The sequence below is a fragment of the Pseudorasbora parva genome, chromosome 15 (genome assembly GCF_024679245.1).
Source record: "Pseudorasbora parva isolate DD20220531a chromosome 15, ASM2467924v1, whole genome shotgun sequence".
Lineage (NCBI taxonomy): Eukaryota > Metazoa > Chordata > Actinopteri > Cypriniformes > Gobionidae > Pseudorasbora > Pseudorasbora parva.
Genome location: NC_090186.1, coordinates 650,159 through 670,769, shown reverse-complemented (window position 1 = coordinate 670,769; position 20,611 = coordinate 650,159). Strand labels below are relative to the sequence as shown.

The following is a 20,611-nucleotide window of genomic DNA, read 5'->3' as shown; positions in this document are numbered from 1 at the left end:
TAATTAATTATTAATATTATTTTTATAAACTTTTGTATCCCCTGAACACTGATTATACAGCTCGAGTCTGATGCGATCATTCGGTGAATCTTTCTCTTCTAAAGCTTGAAGCGGCTCAGTATTTACTGCCATTACAGACGAACACGAGCCGGACATTTCTCAACATTTCTCCTTCTGTGGCCTGAAAAAGAAAGAAGATCATAAGCCATTAGAACAACATCAGGTTCAGTAAATAATGACTGAATGTTCATTTCTGGGTGAATTTAACGGGTCCCTTCATCCCTTTAACTGGTCTAGAGTAACTTAGAGAAGACATTTAACATGAGACTCAAAAACACACTGAATACACAGAGAGATGAGTTCGGTTTTTATTTCTGATTTCACCTCAAATCTGTGGACAAACATTCAGAGATGAACTTTGATCCCAATGTCCAGAGATAAGACACTTATTGTCTGACAGAATCTCTGGTGTCAGATTGAGGATGAGGTTTGGGTTTCTTCATCATCTCTTAAAGCTCTTAGTGAGTTTGTTCCTGGTCTCTGTCACCTTGAGCTGCTCGCTGGAGGATTGAAAGACACGGTTTTCCTTTTCTCTGTGTTTTTCTACTTCTCTGTTTTCTGTGAAGCTGCTTTGGATCAGTGTGCATTGTGAAAAGTGTTAAACTGAAACTGACATGAATGCATTAATTATACAGAAAATACAAGATTGACATCTGTATTGATTTAGAGTTTAATTTATTTTTCAAATTTAGTAATCTGTTCTTGTTGTTATTTCAGCAGAGTATATGGAGAGCGAAGCATCTCTGGAGGAGCCGCCTCAGTCTCTCGTCTGATCAACACTTTCACCAGCGTTACGCCGTCCCTGAATAAACACGATCAACCAATGAATGATGAGCTCCAGAGAGTCAAAGACAGACACAAAACCAGCATGAAGAACAAGTATGAGAGATTATTTGAGGGACTGAAACTCCAGGAGAATGAAGCCCTCCTGAACAGGATCTACACACAGCTCTACATCATAGAGGGAGAGAGAGGAGGAGTGAATGAAGAACATGAGGTTTTACAGATGGAGAAAACAGCCAGAACACGACACTCACAAGACACTCCAATCTACTGCAATGACATCTTTACAGCCTCAGCTGAACCAGGACGTGAGGAGAAACAGCAGATCAAGACTGTTCTTACTAAAGGCATCGCTGGAATCGGAAAAACCGTCTCTGTGCAGAAGTTCATTCTGGACTGGGCCGAGGGAAGAGCCAATCAGGATGTAGATTTCATGTTTGTGCTTCCATTTCGAGAGCTGAACTTGATCCGAGATCATCAGTACAGTCTTCACAGACTTCTGCTGGACTTTCATCCTGAACTTCACGGTCTGGACTCAAGGATTTATGAGGAGTGTAAAGTTGTGTTCATCTTTGATGGTCTGGATGAAAGCAGAATCACACTGAGGTTTCCAGACGCTCAGGAAGTTTCTGATGTGACTGAGACTTCATCAGTGGATGTGTTGATGCCAAAGGAAGTTTCTGATGTGACTGAGACTTCATCAGTGGATGTGTTGATGTCAAAGGAAGTTTCTGATGTGACTGAGGCTTCATCAGTGGATGTGTTGATGTCAAAGGAAGTTTCTGATGTGACTGAGACTTCATCAGTGGATGTGTTGATGTCAAAGCTCATGAAAGGAGAGATGCTTCCCTCGGCTCTCATCTGGATCACCTCCAGACCAGCAGCAGCCAATCAGATCCCCTCCAAATACATCAACCGTCTGACAGAGATTCAGGGATTCAATGAGCCTCAGAAGGAGGAATATTTCAGGAAGAGAATCAGGGACGAGCATCAAGCCAGCAGAATCATCTCCCACATCAGAAGAGCAAGAAGCCTCCACATCATGTGCCACATACCCGTCTTCTGCTGGATCTCATCCACTGTGCTTCAGAAGCTCCTGGAAGAAGATCTGAGCGCAGAAATCCCTCAAACTCTGACTGAAATGTACATCCACTTCCTGCTGATTCAGATCAACATGAGGAATCAGAAGTATGAAGAGAGAGATCCAGAGAAACTCCTGCCGTCCAACAGAGAAGTGATTGTGAAACTTGCTGAAGTGGCTTTCAATCAGCTGATGAAGGGCAATGTGATGTTCTATGAGGAGGACCTGAGAGAGAGCGGAATAGACGTCACTGACGCCGCAGTGTATTCTGGGATCTGCACTGAGATCTTTAAGGAGGAATCTGTGATTCATCAGAGGAAAGTCTACAGCTTCATTCATCTGAGCCTCCAGGAGTTTCTCGCTGCTCTCTATGTGTTTTACTCTCATGTGATCAAGAACAAGAAATCACTGCATAGATTCAGATCTTACTGGTCTGATGAAGACTCTCTGTATGATCTACTAACATCAGCAGTAGATAAAGCCCTCAGGAGTGAGAATGGACGGCTGGATCTGTTCCTGCGGTTCCTGCTGGGCGTCTCTCTGGAGTCCAATCAGAGACTCTTACAGGATCTACTGACCCACACAGAGGAAAGCTCAGAGAGCATCAGGAGAATCACACGGTACATTCAACAGAAGATCAAAGATGAGAAGAATGATGGACGTGGACTCTCAGCTCAACTCTCAGCTGATCAATCCATCAATCTGTTCCTCTGTCTGCTGGAAGTGAAAGATCAGACTCTGTCCAGAGAGATTCAGGAGTTTGTGAAATCAGACAAACACTCAGAGAAGAAACTCTCTCCGTCTCACTGCTCAACAATCGCCTACATGCATCAGATCTCAGAGGAGCCGCTGGATGAGCTGAACCTCAGGAAATACAACACATCAGCTGAGGGCAGAAGAAGACTGATACCATCTGTGATCAACTGCAGAAAAGCTCTGTGAGTGTTCATTATTCACTAATGAAGAATCATGTTTAATAATGAATCAGCACTATTTGCTAAATGAGAGGTTTTCTCCTAAATAACAAGCTCAGAGTCTTTTAAGGGCTCATGATGTGCCTTTTCCTTATTTTAATGTGGAAATGAAGCAGTCAGTCAAGTTAACATTATTTAGAAAATGGATTTACACTCTAATCAAAAACATCATGGACCTGGTTAAATGGATTAAAGATGATTATTATCAGTCATCTATGGTGTATATTATATTCCCTTGACAACTGTACATTATTATTAGCTAATATATTTTATTATATAACACTTTATAATAACGTTCAGTTATAGTTATTAGGTAATGATGACTTTATCATTTACAAAACATGACTATACCCGTATAACTTATTAATAAGTGGGTTAGGGTTAAGTTATACAATATACAAATGTGCTGTAAATTATCTTTAAAAAAGTGTAAATCATGAAATAAATCAAGAAGAAGCAAATGGTTGGAGTTATTAGTTGAACAGAGTTTCCCCTATAATGTATTCAGCAGAAGTGCAGCAAAATCTTCACATGATCAGTAATATCGTAATATTCACTTAAACACAGTAAAAGCACAACAGCCAACTTGAAATTGTGTGGAAAAGTGCATGAAATCCTCGCTCCTCCCACGTCCAAAATTAATTTTCCAGGTGTTCTGCAACAAGCTTTATGCATGTTCGTCCTTGGGGTCAAATTTGACCCCAATCGACATTTCATTCATTAAAGGGGGCGGTGAAACACTCAGTGTCAGTCAATCTTGAGTACCTATAGAGTAGTATTGCATCCTTCATATCTCCGAAAAGTCTTTAGTTTTATTATATTTATAAAAGAAATATGTGCTGTACCGAGTCTTTCCAGAAAAAAACGAGCGCCTGGAGGCGTATCGAGTGGGCGGAGCTAAAGAATGACGAGACGTTATTGAGTGGGCGGAGCTAAAGAATGATGAGGCGTATCGAATGGACGGAGCTAAAGAATGACGAGGCGTATCGAGTGGCCGGAGCTAAAGAATGAGGAGGCGTATCGTGTGGGCGGAGCTAAAGAATGATGAGGCGTATCGAATGGACGGAGCTAAAGTATGACGAGGCGTATCGAGTGGACGGAGCTAAAGAATGACGAGGCGTATCGAGTGGGCGGAGCTAAAGAATGAGGAGGCGTATCGTGTGGGCGGAGCTAAAGAATGATGAGGCGTATCGAATGGACGGAGCTAAAGAATGACGAGGCGTATCGAGTGGACGGAGCTAAAGAATGACGAGGCGTATCGAGTGGACGGAGCTAAAGAATGACGAGGCGTATCGTGTGGACGGAGCTAAAGAATGACGAGGCGTATCGAGTGGACGGAGCTAAAGAATGACGAGGCGTATCGAGTGGACGGAGCTAAAGAATGACGAGGCGTATCGAGTGGGCGGAACTAAAGAATGAGGAGGCGTATCGTGTGGGCGGAGCTAAAGAATGATGAGGCGTATCAAATGGACGGAGCTAAAGAATGACGAGGCGTATCGAGTGGACGGAGCTAAAGAATGACGAGGCGTATCGAGTGGGCGGAGCTAAAGAATGAGGAGGCGTATCGTGTGGGCGGAGCTAAAGAATGATGAGGCGTATCGAATGGACGGAGCTAAAGAATGACGAGGCGTATCGAGTGGACGGAGCTAAAGAATGACGAGGCGTATCGAGTGGACGGAGCTAAAGAATGACGAGGCGTATCGTGTGGACGGAGCTAAAGAATGACGAGGCGTATCGAGTGGACGGAGCTAAAGAATGACGAGGCGTATCGAGTGGACGGAGCTAAAGAATGACGAGGCGTATCGAGTGGGCGGAGCTAAAGAATGAGGAGGCGTATCGTGTGGGCGAAGCTAAAGAATGATGAGGCGTATCGAATGGACGGAGCTAAAGAATGACGAGGCGTATCGAGTGGACGGAGCTAAAGAATGACGAGGCGTATCGAGTGGGCGGAGCTAAAGAATGAGGAGGCGTATCGTGTGGGCGGAGCTAAAGAATGAGGAGGCGTATCGAATGGACGGAGCTAAAGAATGACGAGGCGTATCGAGTGGACGGAGCTAAAGAATGACGAGGCGTATCGTGTGGGCGGAGCTAAAGAATGACGAGGCGTATCGAGTGGGCGGAGCTAAAGAATGACGAGGCGTATCAAATGGGCGGAGCTAAAGAATGACGAGGCGTATCGAGTGGGCGGAGCTAAAGAATGACGAGGCGTATCGAGTGGGCGGAGCTAAAGAATGACGAGGCGTATCGAGTGGGCGGAGCTAAAGAATGACGAGGCGTATCGAGTGGGCGGAGCTAAAGAATGACGAGCGAACACAAAGCGGTGACGTCCTCAAGCGTGGAGAAACCCTTGCTATCTCAGCTAATAGATATGATCCAGAATCATTCGGAGACTGAAATAGAAACAGCAGCAGCAGGACGTCCGTCTCTGTGGTATGGACTGTATTTAGTGGCACTTTATAATAACGTTCAGTTATAGTTATTAGTTAATGATGACTTTATCATTTACAAAACATGACTATACCCGTATAACTTATTAATAAGTGGGTTAGGGTTAAGTTATACAATATACAAATGTGCTGTAAATTATCTTTAAAAAAGTGTAAATCATGAAATAAATCAAGAAGAAGCAAATGGTTGGAGTTATTAGTTGAACAGAGTTTCCCCTATAATGTATTCAGCAGAAGTGCAGCAAAATCTTCACATGATCAGTAATATCGTAATATTCACTTAAACACAGTAAAAGCACAACAGCCAACTTGAAATTGTGTGGAAAAGTGCATGAAATCCTCGCTCCTCCCACGTCCAAAATTAATTTTCCAGGTGTTCTGCAACAAGCTTTATGCATGTTCGTCCTTGGGGTCAATTTGACCCCAATCGACATTTCATTCATTAAAGGGGGCGGTGAAACACTCAGTGTCAGTCAATCTTGAGTACCTATAGAGTAGTATTGCATCCTTCATATCTCCGAAAAGTCTTTAGTTTTATTATATTTATAAAAGAAATATGGGCTGTACCGAGTCTTTCCGGAAAAAAACGAGCGGCTGGAGGCGTATCGAGTGGGCGGAGCTAAAGAATGACGAGACGTTATTGAGTGGGCGGAGCTAAAGAATGATGAGGCGTATCGAATGGACGGAGCTAAAGAATGACGAATGGGGAGGCGTATCGTGTGGGCGGAGCTAAAGAATGATGAGGCGTATCAAATGGACGGAGCTAAAGAATGACGAGGCGTATCGAGTGGACGGAGCTAAAGAATGACGAGGCGTATCGAGTGGGCGGAGCTAAAGAATGAGGAGGCGTATCGTGTGGGCGGAGCTAAAGAATGATGAGGCGTATCGAATGGACGGAGCTAAAGAATGACGAGGCGTATCGAGTGGACGGAGCTAAAGAATGACGAGGCGTATCGAGTGGACGGAGCTAAAGAATGACGAGGCGTATCGTGTGGACGGAGCTAAAGAATGACGAGGCGTATCGAGTGGACGGAGCTAAAGAATGACGAGGCGTATCGAGTGGACGGAGCTAAAGAATGACGAGGCGTATCGAGTGGGCGGAGCTAAAGAATGAGGAGGCGTATCGTGTGGGCGGAGCTAAAGAATGATGAGGCGTATCGAATGGACGGAGCTAAAGAATGACGAGGCGTATCGAGTGGACGGAGCTAAAGAATGACGAGGCGTATCGAGTGGGCGGAGCTAAAGAATGAGGAGGCGTATCGTGTGGGCGGAGCTAAAGAATGAGGAGGCGTATCGAATGGACGGAGCTAAAGAATGACGAGGCGTATCGAGTGGACGGAGCTAAAGAATGACGAGGCGTATCGTGTGGGCGGAGCTAAAGAATGACGAGGCGTATCGAGTGGGCGGAGCTAAAGAATGACGAGGCGTATCAAATGGGCGGAGCTAAAGAATGACGAGGCGTATCGAGTGGGCGGAGCTAAAGAATGACGAGGCGTATCGAGTGGGCGGAGCTAAAGAATGACGAGGCGTATCGAGTGGGCGGAGCTAAAGAATGACGAGGCGTATCGAGTGGGCGGAGCTAAAGAATGACGAGCGAACACAAAGCGGTGACGTCCTCAAGCGTGGAGAAACCCTTGCTATCTCAGCTAATAGATATGATCCAGAATCATTCGGAGACTGAAATAGAAACAGCAGCAGCAGGACGTCCGTCTCTGTGGTATGGACTGTATTTAGTGGCCTGTCAACATTTGTGTGTGTTTACTCGCAGTTTATGAGGACATGATTCGGTTTATGGAGTATTGTGGAAATGAAGCAGTCAGTCAAGTTGAAGGGCTGATGAATTGAGAAATCAACTTCCCCTTGAGCTTCTGATATATAAAAGGTCATGGTAATATAAGAATATCCTGTAAGTTTCAGAGTTTAAAACGTCCTTCAGGCTTCGTACGGGTGCTTGAAATCCTTGAAAGTGCTTGCATTTTGATGTTGTGTTTTCAAGGTTTGAAAAGTGCTTGAACTTTGGATAACGTGCTTAAAAATGCTTGAAATTGTAACTGTATTTCTTTTACAACAAACAATGTTTATTAACAAAGATTCGGGAGGAGGGCTTTCAGATAATTGACGCAGGTGGAGAGCACTCAGCTAATCAACAAGAGGTGTATATATACACACAGCAGTCTTACCTCTGTTCTGTTGACAGTTTATCAGCACGGGTGGCATTTCCGACCATTCGCCCCGTCTGCCAGCCCACTCACGCTGTCTACGGCTCCGCACACCTCTTGAAGCAGTTTTACAATGCTAAAATCTTTTTCTTTCAAAATTATAAGCTACCTCAAACACCCTATTTCGGCCACGTCGATCAGCATTCACAGTAAAAATAAACTTCTGCTTTTCATGAGATGTAATCGTTTCTTCGTCACGTTCACAAGCGTGTTTCTGTCTTCTAACCGATTGACAAAATAAGCTATGTTCTATTAATAACGTGGTGTGTTTAGAGCAGTACTCGGACAGCGTAAAGAGTGTACATCGCACAGACTTTCAACAGGGAGAACAACAGTTCCTGTCTTTAAATGATGTGTACAGCATCAAGCTTTTCTTGCGATCTCGCCGCCTCTTTATAAGTTACTACAATACAGACGGTCACTTTCACACACGAGAAGTGTAAACACCATGGACGCACATGCAGTTGCCGTGGTGATGAACAACAAACTTGCTGGTAAAGCAAAACGTATCGCGAGGCTAAATCGTTAAAATAACGGCAATGTAAATCAGCCACTAGTTGGAATCAGCTGATAATCATTACTTTGATTCAATACTTCTTAGCTTGACGCTCACAAGCTCGGTCACAGCGTGACCATACTCTCGTTTGCGACTATGAATAGATGTGTGCGATCCATACAATGTAATTAGGGGCACTTGAGCGTTTCAAAAAAAAAAAAAAAAACTGAACGTGGCACTGTTGTGTGTTCTACTAGCTTGCAAAACAGTTTTTTCAGAATGCTTCAGAGCACTTTGGATATTTATGCAAATCTTCTTATGAACAATTACAATATTTTATTAACATGATTTATATCGTCATATGTTGTATACAGTTGTAAGGCTGTATTCCATGTCCCTCATGTGAATTTTAATGAGTATCTTGCAATATAAGGCATATAGGCCTACATTTCAAAATAAGAGTCTCATCTTTTAGCCAAATCAAATTCCGATGCGGTATTGTCCTGTTTGGCACCGTGGGGCTGCTTTGGGGCAGTTGTCATTGTGGAAGTGCTGGATGAATGAATCTGATTGATCGATTGATTGATCTGGTTACACAACGTGTTTTCCCATTTGTCCATCTAATTTTTTCTCTCATTTTTCTCCTACAGGAGATCAGTTTTTCTGGCTAATTTTCTCCACCAGCAGGGCTGTTCCTCTGCTCCCACAGGAATTAAGTTTCTCTAACTAATTTTCTGCATTGCAGCAGCAGTGCTGTTTCCTCTGCTCCCGCAGGAGCTCAGTTTCTCTGAATAATTTTCTCCACCAGATCAGCAGTGCTGTTCCCTCTCCTCCCGCAGGAGCTCAGTTTCTCTAACTAATTTTCTCCATTGCAGCAGCAGTGCTGTTCCTTCTGCTGCCGTAGGAGCTCAGTTTTTCTCTGGCTAACTCGTGTCTCCTCTGCTCTCTTTTTCAAGAGTGGAAAGTTTCCACGCAGCGTGAAAGAGTGGAAAGTTTCCACGAAGCGTGAAAGAGTGGAAAGTTTCCACACAGTAAGGAAATGTTTTATTGTTGTTGTTTCTCTCATATTTCTCTTTTGATTTTGTTTAGGGTAATTGTTTTTATAATTACCCCAAAGGCAGGTTAGATAGTAAACACAGTCTACTTAGTCTACTAACATCAAATCCAGTAGCCCCGCCCACCAACTCATCTAATCCAGTAGCCCCGCCCGCCAACTAATCTAATCCAGTCTAATCCAGTAGCCCCGCCCACCAACTCATGTAATCCAGTAGCCCCACACACCGACTCATCTAATCCAGTAGCCCCGCCCACTAACGCATCTAATCCAGTAGCCCCACCCACCGACTCATCTAATCTAGTAGCCCCACCCACCGACTCATCTAATCCAGTAGCCCCGCCCACTAACGCATCTAATCCAGTAGCCCCACCCACCGACTCATCTAATCCAGTAGCCCCACCCACCGACTCATCTAATCCAGTAGCCCCGCCCACCGACTCATCTAATCCAGTAGCCCCGCGCACTGACTCATCTAATCCAGTAGCCCCACCCACCGACTCATCTAATCCAGTAGCCCCGCCCACTGACTCATCTAATCCAGTAGCCCCGCCCACCGACTCATCTAATCCAGTAGCCCCACCCACCGACTCATCTAATCCAGGAGCCCCGCCCACCGACTCATCTAATCCAGTAGCCCCACCCACCGACTCATCTAATCCAGCAGCCCTGCCCACTGACTCATCTAATCCAGTAGCCCCGCCCACCGACTCATCTAATCCAGTAGCCCCACCCACCGACTCATGAAGCTGATCGGCTCATGCTAGACAGCCAACAACAATAAACGTGCAGAGGAAGATGGCAAGATATTGCGCTATTCCTGGTTGTGGAAGAACACAGTCGCTGCATAAACTTCCTTCTGATCCTAATATTAGGAATGTGTGGTTGAACTTTTTTTTTAATGAAGTTCCAGCTCAGACATGTTCACTTCATTTCACTGCGGGATCGTTTGTAAGCTAATCTCCAGTCGATGCTGGATTTGGATCTGACAGGAAAGATGAACGTTTTCATCAGTTATTTTATCCATGAATCAATACAGATTCCTGCTCATTCAAAATCATATAATAGAATAATATAATAACTGTATAGGCTACCTACTGGCTACTGATAACTGTAAGGAGGTAAACACTACAAGATGTTTTTGAATGCATTAGAGAGAACGATTAGTACGTGTGTGAATAAGTGCTACCTGTTTAAAATGTGCTTTCACCCGATCATATTCAGTATGAGGTAAAAAAAAAAATCCCTTAAACTTTCCCATCCCGCTCATGCCCATCACCGTGATCATCTGTATCAAGCTGTTTACCGTGTGAGTTCTGAACACTGCACTATGCTTATTTAAATCTTTCCGTTTAGGCTACATATTAGGCTACATATTTCTCATGTCAGTTTATTTGAGACGTGCTCCAGTTCATGATAAAAGCGATCGCTTCCATGACCTCATAGTCTAGCCTACTTATTTGCTTTTTAGTTATTAAATACATACAATTGGCCGAAGAAACCTTTATTAAAATTAAGAGACAATTTGTACAGTAACATGCCCAACACTGCTGTCGGCTCTGACAGTGTTGCATCTTGTGCACCTGCGCAATTTCATAGCCTATGATTTCCAAAACGTCTTGGTTACGTATGTAACCCTCGTGCCCTGAAGGAGGGAACGGAGATGTACGTCGGAACTGACGGACGAATTGGGATCTGATTTCAGAGACCAATCTACTTCGAGTGTGTTAAAAACGAGCCAATGGAGATTGGTATGCGATCCACGCATTCCACACTCCGCCCCGCAGCACGGGTATAAATAAGGAAGTGTAATGGTAGATCACCGCTTTTCTCCTGAGGAGCCGACTAGTGACTCGGCCTCCTAGCAGAAGCACAGCACCTGGCGACGGGACGTACGTCTCCGTTCCCCCCTTCAGGGAACAAGGGTTACATATGTAACCCAGACATTCCCTTTCAGTCGGTCATGTTTGACGTACGTCGGAACTGACCGATGAATTGGGATCCCTACCAAAACGCCAGGAGGCTGGCCCTTCCAGCGTCCTGCTTGAGCGCACTGGACCGTCTAGTATGGTACGGAAGTCAGGGCTTCAAGCAGGGAGGTCAGTCACTGCTGTTTCTGCGAGACCCACTCAGTGTGAATACTGGATAACGCTGGAAAAGCGTTCTCGTCTCGGGAGATTGTACGCTGCGGAGCCACGGCCTACGGAAGGCATGGTGGCAGAATACACATAATGACTAACCTAGCAGGGTAGTGAACATATGGCAGTCTCTGGGGTGGTTCCAACCTGATTCAAGCGGGGAAAGAACACACCCAGAGACGACAGAGCAAGCTCTATCAAGGGAAAGACACGGGGCTAGCCGAGTAGGGTTGCTGGTACTGTAGAAAAATACACATATGGGGTTGTCATGAGGGAACCGCTACATATGGAACCCAGCCTACACACACGTTCCACAAGCATGCGGGTGCAGGCCTAGCGTCAGACGGTTCGCAACGTCTGACACCGCAGTGCAAGGGAGCTCGACAGGGTTAGCCGTTTCCGGGGAACACAACTGGAGACAATATACGCACGTATCCGGCCCAGAGGGCGGGAGTGGCATTGCAAGCCGACACTTAGAACGGCACAACGAGCGCTACTGGCCACTGGGGGCGAGAAAGATACCGGCTCTACACGGAGGCTATAGAATCTAGCGAACGTGTTGTGTCGCCTAGCCCGCAGCTCTACATATGTCTGTCAGCGAGGCGCCTTGAGCCAAAAATGCAATGAAACTTGTTTAGGATTTACGGTCGTATGCAACGAACCGTGTGTGAGTGAGTGAGTGTGTGAGTGTGTGAGTGAGTGAGTAAGAGACGCGCAAACGGGCGGAGAGAGAACTAAGGAAATGCAGCTGAATGAATATGCGTGCGTCTTTTAAATAGCGTAAAAATGAATGAATGACGAAGCAATATGTGGCGGCCGGTATTGATTCTGTGGCGGTCTGTCACAAATTAGTCTGTGTGGGGGAAACTGATGAAAAGCCACATGTTTAAAAAGCCACTTCTTTCCCCAAAAAATGTCCCTCACCTTCTGTGTGCTATATTGCACAATACTGAATGTTCAGGTAAATAGTAAACAAACTGTGTAAGTCATTACTAATAAATGGTAGAAACAAACCGAATGCATGTAGCGGTTTACCTTTTGCTGTAGAGATTGTCCATTTACTACATACAGTAGGCACTCTGATTCCATATATGGGGCACATATATATGATATATTATGCATAATAGCCCCTCTGCCCCGTGTCACAGCGCGTCTGCTCCTGCTACAAACAGCGCGTCCAGATCTGCCTCGTGCGCTGAGTGTGCACAGCCACGACCTCTGTTATTGTCATTTTGACTCCCCACCCTGCCTCCACGTTACCCCCGAACTTTCCTTATGAATACTTCAACCTCGTCTAACATACCCAGTGGCATTAGAAGTCTCCACCACAATACTGTCGCCACGATCGCGGAGAGAAGACGCGCACTTCATTGTGAGCGCGGTAAAAATCTCTCGCGGCCGCCACGTTCCCAACACTAACACACCTGCTAACGTCAAGGTGAACACTCCGACCCAGGAAACATTGTTAACAACTGATATTGTGCAAAGGACATCTACATTGGGCAAATGATCCACCATTTGTGCTTAGTGTAACGTTAGGTTTAGTTTCACTTTCAGAATCAGACATCTCATATTTTCCTTCAGAATCACGGTCCGTGAATAGAAGACCCACACACTTAATTGCTGGTAAGCTTTATTGATGCCATTAGAAAATAATAATAGTAATAGTAATCTAATGCAAATATTTGCTGACGTTGACGATGCTCTGATAAAACGCCTCACTCACACACCAGCTCCGCTTTTGTTTGCACTGATTCCATGCGCTCTTGCTCGTATATTCTGTACAGAATCATGATGTTTGTTTGAGTCAGGGATGAAGTACGACGAGCGCGCACAAGCGTGGGCATCATTGTAGTGCATTTGCTCTGCACTCTGAGGGTTTGGAAATGGGGTGAGGAGCCAACGTCTCAGGGGGTAACCACTGTCATCTGGCACAGTATAACAGATCAATTGTACAGTAGGCTTGAACTTTCAGAAAACATCCTATTATATGTAGTTTTTCACTAACCAAGAAGATATCCATTGCACACGGCACCTGCCTCAAGTCTGTTCCCTACACTGCTGTGCGCTACAATAAACGAGTCATGTGTTGAACCAGGCCAGCGTGCCACAACGTTTGTCAGAATCATGTTGGCTTCACTAATAACTTGCATATTTATCGAATACACATGTTTTCGGTTCACATAAATGAACTCAATCTCATGTGGTGCCCTTATAGCAATATGAGTGCAGTCAAATGTGCCGATTACATTTGGGAATCCAGACATTGCTGCAAATTGCCTTTTGATATTGGCCTGTTCCAAAATAGTATAAGGAAACTGTATGTATTGCTTTGACATTTTAATAATCCCTTTCAAAACAGCAGGCATTAAGGATCTCAGGGATGGCTGTGAAATCCCAGACATTTGATAAATTAACAGAATTATACGTTTTCACAGGAAGCTTTGTGCAGAAACAAATCGCATCCTGATAGTTGTAAACTTACCTATCGGCTAACTCCCGCTGGGAACTCCCGGTTGCCAAAAATCCTAAATCTGAAAGGGCTTGGGTTGGTACTGTGATGGAGCGGTTTCGTGCAGATGGCCTTTGTAATGTTGGACCCAATTCAGCACAAAGATCCAAAAGCATGGCTCTAGGGAGCCTAAATCGGCTTATTAGCGAGTCATCATTCTGGGCCAGGACATCTTCATGGTCTCTAAACACTCTTTCCCTCCTAAGTCTGCCATTGGCATAGTCCTCCAGCAATGCCAGCGCATCCATCATGCAATATACTACATGCAGAAGTGTCACTGTATTTATATGTTTTCAGCAATCACATTCAATCCTTTACACTATGTCACCAATCAGACAATGAGTGGTAAACCCATACGCCCACCGTGAGAAATTAGAAAATTAAAATGAAGGAAAATCAATTGATGTAGTTTTATTTGATCATTTTTGGCCATTTATGTATGTAAATTGGTATTGTGAACATGCATTATGACTAGGACGCTTAATGAGGATTAAAAGTGATTTATATGATATGGTATGAGCAACGTCTCAAGTTCATTTCCTTCATCTGCCGTCAGTCCCTCGGCTCACCATCGCCACACTGTTCAATCTCCAAAATGTTCGTACGCATGGGTCAGAGTTTTTGCGTGCAGGTGCGCAAGTTTTGCCGTCAAGTTTGTTTTTATAAATCACAACTTATGCGTCAGAAGTGGCGTATGTTGCTTTCAGGGCTTATTTGTGCATACGCAACGGTTATAAAGGAGACCCCTGGTCCGGGAGTTCTCCCAGCTTGTTCTCGACACATCGCCTGAGCAGAACTTTTTTCTTGTGGGTGTCCGAGAACTATTGTGTGATTGGTCAGACATTTAAAGTGGGCGTGGTTAATGCAAAGAAAAACAGATGATCTGCACCTGCTTTTCTTGTGAAGTATGGAATGTACTGGCCAGAGCGAACTTTGTTCTTGTTCTTGCCACCTCCAGAAAACCAACACATTTCTTTGTTTTTGCAGAGTATGTTCCAAGATTAACTGGTCATCAATCACAACTCCAAGGTTCCTGGCTGTCCTGGAAGGAGTTATGGTTGATGAACCGAGCTGAATGGAGAAATTTTGATGAAGTGCTGGGTTGGTTTGAGACAACAAGTAATTCTGTCTTTGCAAGATTGAGTTGAAGGTGATGCTCTTTCATCCAGTTGGAAATGTCTGTCAGACAGGCAGCGATACGAACACTGACTGTAGGATCATCTGGTTGAAATGAGAAGTAGAGTTGAGTTTCATCAGCATAGCAGTGATAGGAGAAGCCGTGTTTCTGAATGACAGAACCTAATGATGACATGTAGATGGAGAAGAGAAGTGGTCCAAGCACTGAGCCCTGGGGAACCCCAGTAGCTAGATGATGTGACTTAGACACTTCACCTCTCCATGACACCCTCTAGGACCTACCAGAGAGGTAAGACCTGAACCACTGGAGAGCAGTTCCTGAGATCCCCGTCCTCTTAAGTGTTGACAGGAGGATCTGGTGGTTAACTGTGTCAAAAGCAGCAGACAGATCCAGCAGAATGAGCACTGAGGATTTGGAAGCTGCTTTTGCCAGTCTCAGTGCCTCAGTTACCGAGAGCAACGCAGTCTCAGTCGAGTGGCCGCTTTTGAAGCCGGATTGGTTGTTGTCTAGGAGGTTATTCCGTTCAAGAAACACAGAGAGTTGATTGAACGCAACTCACTCAAGTGTCTTTGCAATGAAAGGCAGAAGGGATACCGGTCGGTAGTTTTCTAAAAGTGCTGGATTCAGAGAGGGTTTCTTAAGCAGTGGGGTTACCCGAGTCTGCTTAAATGCTGTGGGAAAGGTTCCTGTGTGAAGAGAAGTGTTGATAATGTGAGTGAGTGCAGGAGTGATTGAAGAAGAAATAGCCTGAAGGAGGGGAGGGGGTTTAGGATCAAGCGGACAGGTAGTAGGGTGATTGGAAAGGATGAGTGAATGAATGTTACCAGATTATTGGTTGATTTCTCAAATATTACATGGCTGTATTTTTAATGCTAACAGTCAAAAATAAAAATAAATATTGAAATAAATATTGAAATATGTTTTGGTGATAGGTTTTTTTGTTCTTACTGAGAATCATCCATAAAAGAGTAAGCTACATTTTTAATTTGCAGGGCATAAGGTGGACTAACATTCACAGCATAATACTCACTACTCACTACTCTTGAGTACTTTTAAAAGGTCTACTTGTTACTCCTACTTTGAGTAACAGTACTTCTACTTGAGTATGCTTTTTCAGTACTCTTTCCACTACTGGACATATGGCGGGAGCGTGGAGTCAAGTCAACTTTACTTATAGCGCTTTTACAATGCCGATTGTTTCAAAGCAGCTTCACAGTGTTTAACAGGACAATTTTGCAACAACATTTGATTTGTCTGTACAGTGGTTCTGGAGAAAATGGTGATGTTATCAGCTTATTTTAATTTATCATATAGCGACAATTAGGGTTGCAACAGTAAATTGGTATGGCGGTTTATTGCGATATTGACATGTACGATTATCATACCGTGAGCATTCGCTCATACATGGTTTCGGAGAAAAAATTAAATCAGATCTCACCTGCGCAGATCTCACCTCGATATCACACAAACACACATACACACAAGACAGAGGAGAACGCGCTGTATGTCGATGTCCTGTCTGCGCCTCAATCAGATCCATAAGTTAGTTGCGCCAGTCTCGTGCACTCATCGAGTTCTCTTTCGCTCTTGAACAAACAATAACAGCAACACAGGGAATGGAATGCTGCCAAAATGTCAGTTTAGTTGAGTATTCTCATAATATGAGTCTTAAAATAGTTAAATAACGTCTTAAATAAACGTGAGAAAATGAGATGCACGTGTCTGTGCGTTAGATCTGCATCATGTTCGGCGGCGGACGATTTTAAACACTGATGAACAAAGAAATAAAGGGAACAGAGAAAAGATGATTATTCTATATTTAATGTATTATTTATGCAGTTAAGAAAGCTGTTTGATAACTTACATTTCTGTATATGTCTAACAGGGAAGGCAACTGGTAACTGTATTTTTTAACAATGAGTTTATTTAAAGATTTGTTTTAAGTTCACTTTAATTAAAAGTTTTTTTTTTTTTTTTTTTAAACCTAATAAGTGTTGAAATTGCGTAGCTTTCATTTATACTGTAATGTAACGTCAATAATGTTTCATAGAGACATTGGTGTCAGTGATACTGGCCTTCATTCATAAAAAAGATGCCATTACAACACATTTAAAATATGCTGTCTTTAAAGGGGTACTCCAGCACTGGGAAGATGAATCTGTATTTAAACTGGGTCATCAATGTAGTAGAAATGTGAAATTATTTTTTTATTTGGTGCCTTCTAGACTGAGAAAAGACAGAAAATGTATTTTTGTCTCATGGGGATGAAAGACTACAATTCCCAGAATGCTTCGCTACCCTGTTAGGCCATTCCCAAAGCCACCTACTGGATTACTGTGACTGAGTTGAAGACACTACAATTAAAATCTGAATGTGTCTGTTAAATATAATGAGTGAGTCACCGCGCGAGTATCACAGCACTGATCACACTGTGAGAGAAATGAGCTCGTGATGAGAGTGGAGGTAATCGCGACTACATTCGCGGCATACATTCACAACGCGAGTTCAGTCTGGCGCTTTTCAGTTCATGCCTTTGCAAGCTTAACTTTCATAGAAATTAATTTGAGAAGTTAAAACACTTACATTGCTCACCATAGCTCCATTTAAATGAGTGCCTGCAGCTGCCTGCTGAGCTCTCTCTGTGAGCTGAGTGTAATCTCCATCCCCCATGCGTGAGTTCAAAACATGCGGAAATGGCTCCCTCTGCTGGCTGTAGTCTTTAGCCTTATTCCATGCATTCCTCCTATGATGCAAATATCGTCAATTTGCATCATAGGAGGAATTTTTCCAGAAATAAAATGCATAAATCTCTTGTCTCAGGGGGATATAAGGGGGGAAAGCACAATCATTTGAATATACTCCAGGGTTTCTACAGATACAAAGCCATATGCTAATCGCTGAAGTAACCCTTTAAATTGTTTCTACATTAATTTGGAGAGTAACTGAAATTATTACAATATCAAAATATTAAAAACTCCAAAAATATTAAAGATTAGTTTCTTATTTTCGAATCCAAAAAGATATATATAATTCCTTATTTTGTTCAAATGAGGAATATTTTTTACATTTGTTGTACCCCCCCCCCCCCAAAAAAAAAGGTAGACTCATACTTTCATGAGTTTTTTTTTTTTTTTTTTGCATAAAAAGGTTTAATTTAAACCATATGTTAAATATAAAAAAAAAAAATCTGTTTTCATTTATTGATGGGTCATTGTAGCTGATGATTATAATAATAAATTACAGAGCAAAACAATAAAGATTTTTTAATACCGTGAAACCGTGATATTTTCTGAGACGATTATCATACTGTGAAAATCTCATTTCGTTACAACCCTAGCGACAATGTTGGTTAAGACCTAATAAACAGATTTCATTTGGATATTTAGTTGAAAAACGTTTAGTGTCCCCAACTGAGCAAGCCAAGCCAAAGGCGACAGTGGCAAGGAACCAAAACTACACCAGGGCATGATGGAGAAAAATAAACCTTGGGAGAAACTAGGCTCAGTCGGGTGCCAGTTCTCCTCTGGCCTATTAACAAACAGTGTATGGCTATTAGGGATGTCCCAATCCGATCACATGATCGGAAATCGGGCCCGATCACGTGATTTCAGACTCGATCGGAATCGGACGTTACATCCCGATCAGGACTCGGATATAATGTATATTCTGGGATGAGGTGAGCATGATGACGCATCAATAATATGGGTTGTAACTTGAAAATAATGCTTTATGTATGTTTCTGTAGATGGATACACGTGCTGGCTACTCGGTGATACATTACAACAGCGCTAATCACCCGGGTATATTCGCCAGAAGACGCGAATGAGAGCGCGCACGCAGATCTGTCTCTGTGCATCATCCGAAAGCGCGCACTCGTCTCACAGCGCGCAAATATTGAGTTCTCTGTCAAGACTTGCGCTTAAACGGACCAACTCACACAAGAAGTATGTCAGCATGTCCATCTTGATGAGTATCCAAGCAGACATAGTCTGAATATGCCTTAAGAGGACTTTATACAGCCGACAAAGACGACGCAGAGCCTTCCTTCAGGTCTTAAAGGGGGAGTAGCCTTTACTGCAGTCTGTCTGTTTAATGTCAAACAAAAGATAAGGGATCACTCACTGCTCTTGATTGAATAGCTTTTGTAAGGATTATTCTTTAATTTAAACAGTTAAATATGCAGCTATTTTACATTTGATTAGCCTACTTTATTCAGTTATTCTACCTAAAAACTAATGTTAGACCTATAAAAACCTGAAAAGCATTGTTAATTACACTTCAGTCAAACTACACTTCAAATATTTTTTCCCCAAAGTTGATTTATGTCATTGTAGGCAGTTATCATCACGATGATTTCATTTAAAGTGTTTGTTTTTTAAATAAGTTTAGTTTTAGTTAGTTATTTAATGCTATAAAAACGGCTGTGTGATATCATGATTGACAGCTGAGATCGACGTCTTCTCTGAGTGAAGTTGTCACTGAGGCACTAACAGATTTTTTCAGGATTTTTGGGAGCAGATTATTTAATTTAATTTAATTTAATTTAATTTCCATAACTATTTATTTCACACCAACATAATTAGTTGTTCTGCATCTATGAGAGTATGGGTGTGCTTTTGATATTGCCGTTGTACTTCCTCTACTGCGCAACTCCGGTCCCGGACTTTTTTATATTTACTGTAGCACTAAAATCCAAAAGTGAAGAATTTGTTATTTTGATTTGTTATTTGTTAATTTGTTAATTTGTTAATTTATTAATTGATTGTTCAATCTACCTCACAGAAGTGCTCTGTTTGTTAGAGTTGTTGAATGTTAAAATAAGGGGAATAAAATTAAAAATAAGGAACATCCTGGTTCGTTTTTTCGCTCTTCTTTATTCTTTTTTTAATGTATTATAGAAGTATCGGATCGGGACTCGGTATCGGCAGATACTCGAAATCAAATGACTCGGACTCGGACTCGAGGGCAAAAAAACCTGATCGGGACATCCCTAATGGCTATGATTAGTAGACCACCCTGCTGGTTGATGTATGCTACTCTAGCCGTGTTGTCTGACCAGACTAGCATGTGTCGACCCCTGAGCAATGCTCGGCAGTGGTGCAGGGTCAAACCGTTCTGCCAGCAACGTAAAGACGCTAGGGGACAGAGCTAGCCCGAATGGGAGAACCGCGTACTGATACGCCCGCTCTCAAAAGCAAACTGAAGGAAGGAGACATGGAAGTAGGCGTCCGTCAGGTCGATCGCTGCAAACCATTCTGCTGGACGAATGCATTCAAAAAGGCTTTTTGCTGTAAACATCCTGAACGGAAGCCTGTGAAGGGATCGGTTCAGGACGCGCAGGTCCAGGATCGGTCGTAAACCACCGGGTTTTTTTTTTTGTAAAATACACCGGTGGGTACAGTAAAGTAAGGGCTGTTGAAGCCGGACTTCATTTGGAGAGAAAGGCTCGATCGCTCCGGCATTGGGCTCCACCATGGTACAAGCACATATTATTAATAATATTACATGTTTTGTATTTTGAAAATGGACATTTGACAGTAGCAGTAGCTTGAGTTGGAATGCAGATATAAATTTATGTTCATTAACACAAATAGAAACATCTGTAAAATGTTAAAACTCATTTTAAAAGGGTAGGGCCTAAAATGTAAATATTCTTACTGAGATAGAACTCTAATTAACCCTTTGTCTTCCATTAACCACAGGCAAAAC

The 20,611-nt window shown here is 43.1% G+C and overlaps 1 protein-coding gene across 1 annotated transcript in view; it reads left to right on the top strand.

The window, feature by feature from the left end:
- The first annotated feature begins 821 nt into the window (after positions 1-821).
- LOC137041807 (NLR family CARD domain-containing protein 3-like) overlaps positions 822-20,611 on the top strand; it is a 35,417-nt gene continuing 15,627 nt past the window's right edge. The window contains exon 1 of the mRNA XM_067418477.1: positions 822-2,862. Within this exon, the coding sequence (XP_067274578.1) occupies positions 884-2,862 (1,979 nt within the window). The 5' untranslated portion in view covers positions 822-883. The remainder of the gene's footprint in view (positions 2,863-20,611) is intronic.